At 35.4% G+C, this 10,006-nt stretch overlaps 1 protein-coding gene across 2 annotated transcripts in view; it reads left to right on the top strand.

The window, feature by feature from the left end:
- The window catches only part of RABGAP1L (RAB GTPase activating protein 1 like), a 776,559-nt gene that overhangs the window by 75,324 nt on the left and 691,229 nt on the right, over positions 1-10,006 (top strand). For both annotated transcript variants that reach the window (XM_021682815.1, XM_044915941.1), the window contains 2 exons: positions 8,256-8,466; positions 9,349-9,523. In XM_021682815.1, coding sequence (XP_021538490.1) covers positions 8,256-8,466; positions 9,349-9,523 — 386 coding nt within the window. The remainder of the gene's footprint in view (positions 1-8,255; positions 8,467-9,348; positions 9,524-10,006) is intronic.

Here is a 10,006-nt window from a genome sequence, read left to right as displayed (position 1 = left end):
AAAATAAACATATAAGAAGAAAATATTGGAGACTATTTTTGTGATTGTATAGGAAAAGCCACATTATTAAGAAAAGATAGTAATATATGTATTATGTATATAATATATACATATAAAAGATTTTATTAGAGTGCGTGCACTCACGTGGTGGGGGAGGGGCAGCTCGGGGAGAGAGAATCTCAAGCAGACTCCTTGCTGAGTGCACAGCCTGACGCGGGCTTCTATCCCACAACCCTGAGATCATGATCTAGGTCGAAATCAGGAGTCAGATGCTCAATTGACTGAGCCACCCAGGTGCCCTGAAAGTTATATTTTAATACATAAACACTTAAACCTTCTGAATGAGAATGGTACCATAATAAATGATTTTTTTTGCTTTGATCTGCAGTTTAATTAAATTATTAGACAACACATTTTAACATTAAAAAAAAATTCATATATCATACTCATGGGGTTTCTTCCAAATGGACCATTAGTGTTAGGCACCAAAATTTCAAGTGTGTGTGTGTGTATGTGTGTATGTGTGTGTGTTTACCCTGTCCCACTGATACATCCTCAACCATTCTATGTAATAAATATGGCTTACTGACAGACTAAGAGAAGATATTTGTAATGCATTGGGGGTCCTTAATAAAACCCTCTGGTTTGGTGACTCACTGTAAATACTCATAGGTCTCAATATATAGTCATACTCACAGGTAGAATTAAGTTCAAGGGAACTTAAGCTAAACATTTATGTATATATATATTTTAATTAAAAATACAGGATTAGAAACAAACCTTAAAAAGTATTAATTTTCGTTCTTGATTAAGGGAACATAAGAGATTATATTACTCATTGTGCTTTGTTTTATCTTTTGAATTTCTTAAATCTCCACCCCTTCCAAAACGCCCAGAGCACATTGATATCACATTTATATAATTATATTTTGGTTAATATATTAATTGAAAGGAAGAAATACCTTTTATCTTCTAATGTAGCTCTGATGGGTTGTTGGAATTAGTTAATCTTTGCAATGGTTTATGATTCTAAGTATATTTGATGGGGACCAAGTACTGTGTACTTTTTTGTTTTCTCAACACTCATAATGCTAAATATATTTTTAAATATGTATTTTTCACTGAAGATCTCAGATAAGAGATTTCCTTTGCTTTACAAGTAAGTTTTTAGTTTTCTTTTCTAGTTATGTATTTTTAGTTTTTATTTTCAATTGTATAACATTGGAATGTTCTTGTCCTTCTCAGAATTCATGTTGAAATCCTGATTCTCAAGGTGATGATGATATTAGGCAGTAGGGCCTTTTGGGAAGTGATTAGGTCATGAAGGTGGAACCCTCATGATTGGGATTAGTACCGTTATAAAAGAGACCCCAGAAAACTAGCTTGTCCCTTCCATCTCTAAGGACTCTGTGAAAAGATACTGTCTGTGACCTAGAAGGTGGGATCCCACCAGACACTGAATCTGCCAGTGCTTCGATCTTGGCCTTTCCAGCATCCAGAACTGGGAGAAGTAAATGTCTGCTGTTTATAAGCCACCCAGTCTGTGGTATTTTGTTATAGCAGCCTTAACAGACTAAGACAAGACATTTCAGCTGCCTTTTCCTGGTTGCAGTCAACACAGTTTTGCTTAAGAGAATTACTGTGGTTGGTTTAAAATGACACATAACTTCAATGGCAAGGAACTGTCTGGAAAGCATCTAGATTTAAATGGCCTAGAGTGAACATTTAAGGTATGTTGTTTTTTGTTATAAAATTAGACAGATGAAAGCTTTTTAAACATCATGATAACTTGTTCATTTTTGTCATTTGATGATCTTATAAACTGGCTACTTGTATGCAACTCTAACAGGGAATCTTTGCTAGTTTATTGCAATCTACTTAAATACTGCTTGGATACAAACATGAGTGGTCTTTCTTATACTCTTTGTCACTCTCTGCTGAGGAAAGGATAATGGAGTTAAAGAAGTATGAGATGAATAGGACTGAATTTATATTTAGGTGGGAATGAATTCCTTACATTGGTGTGTGATTTTACCAGGTCTAGAACTGTTGCCTTGGTAGAAATATTTTGCTATTTGCCTGCTTAACTCAGGATCTCTGCTAGTCATAATTGGATAGTTACCGATGAGTTTTGTCTACAGGAAGGCTGCAGTTATAATACATTTAGTTGTGGATGGGATAGGGTCTAGGTGGTGCCCAGGATGATGTGTGTTTCCTATGATAGGTTGCTGAAAGGATTACTAGCCTTAAAAAATTTTCATTTATTTAGTGATTAATTCATTTGATATATATTGTCTAGTCTTTTAGACACTGTTAATAAGTGCTGTGATAGAACAGTTCCTTCCCTTGAAGAGCTGATACTCTGTATAATTAAATGCAGAATGAGAACTACATTGTTCTTTTAATTCATCCTATTGTAGGCCATTCATAGAGGTTAAGACATCATATCTGAAGTTCAGACCTGGATTTGACCCCAAGCTCTGTCTATGCCTCTATGACCTTGGCCAGGTTATTTAACTTCTCTAATGCTTAGTTTTCTCATCTGTAAAATAGAGATAAAATAGAATCTGCTGTATAGGGATGAAGGAGGATTAAATAACATCATTCATTTTAAGTATTTTGTAAAATTCCTGGCACAAAGTAAGTACCAAATAAAATACCATCCTCCTCCTCCTCTTTACCATCAACCTCATCCTCAGTAGTATTGGAAGTGTTGAATCTGAAAATAAAATCACATAAACTTTTAGGTCCAAGGCCAATAATTACAATACATATCTGCTTAAAATGGTTGTGGGGCAGGGTGTAGGCTCTTCATCTCCACTGAAGCACTTTAGTAGATCCTGGAGATTTCTATGGAGCAATGTCCTTTTGAAAAGCATTTAGATAGTTCTTTTCTTTGAGCACTTTAAATATGTTATTTTACTGTCTTTTTGTTTTCATAGTTTCTGTTGAGAAATATGCATTCCTTTGAACATTCATTGTTCCTGTTTGGTTTTTTTTCTGTATACTTTTTATTATCTTTTCAGCAGTTTGATTATATTGATTATTATCTTTTCAGCAGTTTGATTATTTATTTGTTTTTAAAGATTTTATTTATTTGACAGAGAGAGACAGCGAGAGAGGGAACACAAGCAGGGGGAGTGGGAGAGGGAGAAGCAGGCTTCCCATGGAGCAGGGAGCCCAATGCGGGGCTCAATCCCCAGACCCTGGGATCATGACCTGAGCTGAAGGCAGACACTTAATGACTAAGCCACCCAGGCACCCCTTTTTGAATTTATTTTTATTGGAGTTCACTCATATTCTTGAATCTATAAATTTATATCTTTCACCACATATGGGAAGTTTCCAGTCATTATATCTTAGAAATATTTTTTTTCTGCATCAGTCACTTTCTCTTCCTGGGACTCAGACAACAAAAATGTTAGGTATTTTCATATTATTCCACGTTTCCTGAGGCTCTCTTCATTATTTGTTGCATTTTTTTCTCTCTGTTCTTCAGTTTAGGTAATTTCTGTTGACCTGTGTTCAAGTTCATTGACTCTTTACTCTCCATTCTTTTGAGCCCCTCTACTGAATTTTTAATTTTAGATATTCTATTTTTCTGTTCTTAAATTTACTTTGGTTCTTTTTACATTTTCTGTTTCTCTGCCAAGGATTTCAATGTTTTCATTCATTTCAGGTATATATACCTTTATATCATGGAGCATGGTTATAAAACCAATTTTAAAGTCCTTGATAATTTCCACAGCTGCGTACTCTTGGGATTGATATGTGTTGATTCTTCTTTCCCTTGAGAGTTGGTTACCTTTTTCTGTTTTTTTTTTTTGTTAACTGGATTATTTTCTAGACTTTCTGAATCTTTTGTTTTGAGATTCTTTTTCCATAAAATCCTCTGAAGAATATTGATTTTATTTATTTTAGCAGGCAGTCTACCTGGTGATGTCTAGACTGCAAGTTTTATTTTCCTTTCTGTTTCCAAAGTCACTTCAGTTCCCAAAACCTTTGCTGTGCTTCTTTGGTTTGTTACACACATATACAGCATGGTGGTGAGCCCGAAACTTGTGTTATTAGTTCATACACAAAATTAGGGATTACCTTCTCCTCAACTCTCCTTGGGAGTTTTCCCATACTCTCTGGGATCCTGGGGCCCATTTTCGTTCTTCTAAGTAGAAAGACAGATTTCTCACTTAGAGTTTTTGTTTTGTTGTGCTGTCTAGCAGTCTTGCATGCCTGGAGTCTACTCTAGGACAAAGTGGTAAGAGAAAAGAGAAAAAAATAGTGGAGGTTTCCTTTTCCATTTTTGAATCACAGGAGTGAACCCATTTGCTCCAGTGTTCTAGACATTAAGACAGGTTTTTTCCTCCAAGTTTTAGACGTCTGTGGTCCTCTCCCCCTCCCCCCCCGACCTTTCCCCCATTGCAGTGCAGCTCCATAACTGGGGCTGGCCTTAAGGTAGAACTGGGAGAGAGAAAAGAGAGAGGAAACAAAACCAAAACAAGTCATAATTCCCCAAACACTCTCTGGTTTGCAGACACTCCTTTTTCTGTTTTTAAATTTCTTTTACAGTTTTGTTGTTGTTTGCACAGTTCTACAACTGGGACTGCCCTTAGGTTAAATCTGGGAGGTGAAAGATGGGGCGGGGGGTGGGGGAGGAAGGAAACTCAACACTATACTTGTAATTCTTCAAGTTTTGACTCTTCTCTTTAAATATTGTTTACTTTTTTAAAAAGAATTTTTATGTACTTTTAATATTCTGTTCAGTGTTTCTAGTTAAGAGAGATAAGCCATAGGAGACTTAGTACTTCAACTTGACTGGTTCTGCCAGTTTTTGCTTTAGGTATTTTGAAGCTCTGGTGTTAGGGGGCATAACCACTTAAAATTACCATGTTTTCATGATGTACTGACCCTTTATCATTGTGAAGTGTCTCTTTTTCCCCTTAACAGGGTAAAGTGTCTCTTTCTCCCCTTGTTTTAAAGTCTAATATTTGATATTAATATAACTACTCTAGTTTTCTTACAATTAGTGTTTGCATGGTATGTCTACTATTTTTTTTTAAAATTATTTCTAGTCTATTTGTGTCTTTAAAGTGTGTTTCTTGTAGTTAGCATATAGTTGAGCTTTTCTTTTTTTATCCAGTCTGATGAACTTTTAATTGACCAGGGGTCAGCAAATTACTTCCCATGGGCCAAACCCTACTTGTTTTCAGTATGGCTTTCAAGGTAAGAATTGTTTTTACATCTTTAAAGGGTTGAAAACAAGTCAAAGGAGAATAATATTTTGTGATACAGGGAAGTTATATGAAATTTAAATTAAAAGTGTCCATAAATTAAGTTTTGAATTTTGTTAAAAAAATTGTGGGAGGCCTCTCTTTTTATATAACTACCTGCATAATATCCAAATTTTTTCTTGGTCCACAAAGCCTAAAATATTTATTAATATGGCCCTTTATAGAAAAAGCTGGTGATCCTTGTCTTTGACCATTTATATTTAATGTAATTTTTTACATGTTTGGATATGTGTATCTACTTTCTTGCTATTTGTTTTCTCCTTGTCCCTTTTGTTTTTTGTGTCTTTCCCCCTTTTCCTGCTTTCCTTTGGATTGAATATTTTTTAATATTATATTTTATCCCCCTACTGCTTTATTAACTGTGTAATTGTATATAGTTGTATACAAATTGTATAATTTGTTTTATTTTATTTTATTTTTTTTTAAAGATTTTATTTATTTGAGACAGAGAGAATGAGAGAGAGAGAGCACATGAGAGGGGGGAGGGTCAGAGGGAGAAGCAAGCTCCTTGCTGAGCAGGGAGCCCGATGTGGGACTCGATCCAGGGACTCCAGGATCATGACCTGAGCCGAAGGCAGTCGCTTAACCAACTGAGCCACCCAGGCACCCTGTTTTATTGTTTTAGTGCTTGCTCTGAGGTTTATGACTCAAGTCTTTAACAGGTCTGTTTTAAAAATATACCACTTCAGGTATACTGTGAGGATCTTCCATTTCTTTTCTTGCAGACTTTATGCTTTTGTTGTCATTCATTTTGCTTACACATGTTACAAATTCTACAAAATACTCATTTTTCACTTTAAAAAATCTGTTATATTTTAAAGAAATGAAAAAGCAAGGAAAAATTCTTGCCCTCATATTTATAACTTCTGGTGCTCTTCAGTTTTCCTCTAGTATCATTTTCCTTTATCCCAAGGAACTTCTTTAACATTCTTCTTTTCTTCTGCAATTTAGCATCTGCTTTCATAGTCACCCAGGGAGTATTTGATTTCACATCTTGCATTTTTTAGCTCTAGAATTTCTTTTGGTCCTTTGTCTTTCATTTTTTCTCCTTGTTTTGTTAGATGTTTTTCTTTAAATTCTCAATCATATTTATGATTGTTATTTTAAAGGCTTTGTCTGCTTATTTTGTCATTTGTCTTTTTTGGGATCAATTTCTGTACTGTTTCTCTATTTGGGGTTTACAGAGTTCTCTGAATCTGTCAGTTACACAGATTATTAGAATACTTTTTTCAAAAAGCTTTTTTGTCCCTTTTTTCTGTTTTTTTTTTTAAACTCCAACTACATATAACTTACACCACTTGAACTACTTTATCTCTCATATTCGTCAGTTACTAAAACATGATTTAATCATAGAATCTTGCAAATAACTGTTGTGTGCTTGCTAAGTTAATAAAAAACACATGTAAGTCTAGACATGTTAGCATTCAGCCTTAACATGTATTTTTTGTTTTTTTTTTTATTTATCCCTTTTGAAATAGAGCCATTGAACTGATTCAAAAGGGGAAAAAAACAGTTTCAGTGATTAAAGAACATGGTAGATGACGTAATTCATTTTGAATGGGTTTAGTTTCTTAATAGAAGAAAAGTCAGAGGTGAGGTTGCATGTTATAGTATAATGTTTGGGAGCTGGTAATGGCTTTTGGGAATTTTTTGTTAATATCCTATTAAGTGGCATCCTGGTGGTGAGGATTTGAGCCTGGTGCAAGGATCTAGTTTGGGTGAGACAGGCATGCTTGGATATGGGTAATGGGGAGAGGTGGAGACTAGCTCAATGTGGGTTTCAGGTGGGGATGGAAAGAGTGGCAAAGGGAGAATTTAATAGTATCTGATATATGCAGATAGATACTAACTACAGTTGGACCTTTGCTGCATGCTGTGCTTAGAATTTTCTTTTTTTTTTTTTAAAGATTTTATTTATTTGACAGAGAGAGACACAGCGAGAGAGGGAACACAAGCAGGGGGAGTGGGAGGGGTAGAAGCAGGCTTCCCGCAGAGCAGGGAGCCTGATGCGGGGCTCGATCCCAGGACCCTGGGATCATGACCTGAGCCGAAGGCAGACGCTTAACCGACTGAGCCACCCAGGTGCCCTGTGCTTAGAATTTTCTAAAGTGAACAGTTTTTTTTGTTTGTTTTGTTTTGTTTTAGAAACTCATTGATGGGGAGAGGAGAATTAGGGGAAGCAATCATAGGATCATAGGATCATTCATAGGAAGCAATCATAGGATCCATTGGAATACTTACATAGTTCATAGAGGTCAGCAAGCCAGGAAGGAGCCAAAAAGGGGCTTGCTTTTGTTGTTATTGGTACGAGATGTAACATCTTAATGTTGTTTACTTTTTCTTGGGAAGTTAGGCTCCTTAATAAATTTGGTGCTATGCAGGGTCTTTACAGCCAAGACAGACTTTGAACTTATTTTAGTTTTATTTAATCATCATTATTTTTAGGCTACTTCACCCTGCCTTTATTTATTTTTTAATTTTTAAAAAGATTTTATTTGTTTGAGAAAGAGAGAGGGACAGAGAGAGCACGAGTAGGGAGGAGGGGCAGAGGGAGAAGGAGAAGCAGGCTCCCTGGCTAAGCAAGGAGCCTGACATGGGGCTGGATCCAGGATCATGAGATCATGACCTGAGCTGAAGGCAGATGCTCAACCGACTGAGCCACATAGGTGCCCCCACTTGCCTTTATTGTAGTTTTTTTCTCCTTATTGTTCTACATCATTTGAACTCTGTAATTTTTATCCCTTTTCCTCTAAAGAAGTTATAGCTAAGTAAGATAATACTTTGAGAGGCTTTGAAAGTATAAAATTCCGGAACTCCGAACTAAGATGTAGCATAAACATCAAAAGAAGTGAAAACACAGACCTAAATTTTGTTTGCAGTTTTTCATTTGTTTCTGGGCAGTAGGTAAAATTGTACTGTGAAGTTTTCCATTAACTTTTGAGTGGGTGTGTATGCGTTTTTCTTTAGAAATTTCTACACCCAGACCGACTTCTCCAAGTGGATTACCTGAAGAAGATAGTGTTTTATTTAACAAACTGACCTACTTAGGATGTATGAAGGTTTCTTCCCCACGTAATGAAGTGGAGGCTCTACGGGCAATGGCAACTATGAAATCTTCCAGTCAGCACCCCTTTCCTGTTACTCTGTATGTGCCAAATGTTCCAGAAGGTTCTGTGAGGTAAGCTCTAGTCTTTTTTTATTTCCCCTAGACATGTATGAAATTTTTTGCATGGTGGTGATGATGTTATATCATAAATGAGGCCTAGGACTTACTGTGAATTCACTTTTACTCTGTAGACCTGAAAAATAAACATGTTTAGGCTTAGACAGTGTTGCTTATTTATGAGAGTCTTTTACAAAATTATGCTTAGAATATTATAAATGGAAATAGAACTTCAAACATACCTATAATTTGTGTTTCTTTATTTGGAAGGAACATAAAAACCTGTCTTCCCCTTGTCATATAACTGTGGTTCAAGAACTAGAGTGAGGGGCTCCTGGGTGATCAATCTAGGGCTTAGGATTTACATAGGGAGAGTTATTTACTCCTAAATCCCACAAACTCCTTTTAACTTCTATTTTAACTTCTTTTGTTCAACTTTGGAACCACTCTGACCTTTTTTGTTTTGGGTAAGAGACGTCTTGGTCGAACAATGACCTAGGTCTTAGATAAACTTACAGGTGCTGTTGTAAATAGAAATGAATGCCATGGCAGAACAAGGCTAGCAATTAGGGATGGGTGACATAGATTTTACCAGGTAATGTATACTTGGCTTTGAGAGTAAATGAATAGCATCATAGGAGATACAAAAATTAAGTAATTGTTAAAAGAAGTTGAAGAATTTGTGTGTGTGGGTATGTGTATAAATACGTATATCTGTACATATATACACACATATACATATATACACAAACATAGCAAAATATTTTAATACATTATTATAACCAGTTTTTGTGATTTTAAGATAATTATGTATATATGTCATTAGTATAATAGAACTGTTTGCTTTTGTTCTTTGATAGTTAATATTTTGTTTTATTTTTTATTACTTTTCTGTAGAATTATAGACCAATCCAACAATCTGGAGTTAGCTTCTTTTCCGATCTATAAGGTGTTATTCTGTGCACGTGGACATGATGGGACAACAGAGAGCAATTGCTTTGCATTTACAGAGAGTTCCCATGGTTCAGAAGAATTTCAGATACATGTTTTCTCTTGTGAAATTAAAGAGGCTGTAAGTATAATATATTGTAGCAATTTGCTATCAAGATGAATTAGGGTAATATTTTTGAACCCTAGTCTCACTGTTGCATAAATTATTATGTATCACTATATACTCTATTACATAAATTTGGAGATTTCTAAAGAGAAAGTTAATATTTAATGGCATAGAACTAAATATGGAAAACTAAATCTGATAACTGTGCATTGAAGTGGTATCATAGGTAGGGCACTCTCAGCTTAACAGATGTAACAGAAAAATCCTACTTGAAGAGCTCTCCTCCTACCCTACCATGGTAGTAATTGCTCAGGCTTAGAAAGGGCCTCTTTTGGTTATTTTTCCCAAGTTGATTGGTCCATGTGACTTTTTTAAAAGCATCTATAACAAAACATGTTTTCTGCTGGACTGATGGTTGCATATTGCTTTCATGTAGATATTGGACTAAGATTGCTTCATGAAATCTGTGGTTTTCACTGATTATTTGTTATGTTCATT

This window comes from Neomonachus schauinslandi, chromosome 6, assembly GCF_002201575.2.
Source record: "Neomonachus schauinslandi chromosome 6, ASM220157v2, whole genome shotgun sequence".
NCBI classification, from domain to species: Eukaryota; Metazoa; Chordata; class Mammalia; order Carnivora; family Phocidae; genus Neomonachus; species Neomonachus schauinslandi.
This window is presented reverse-complemented; position numbering and strand designations above follow the sequence as displayed.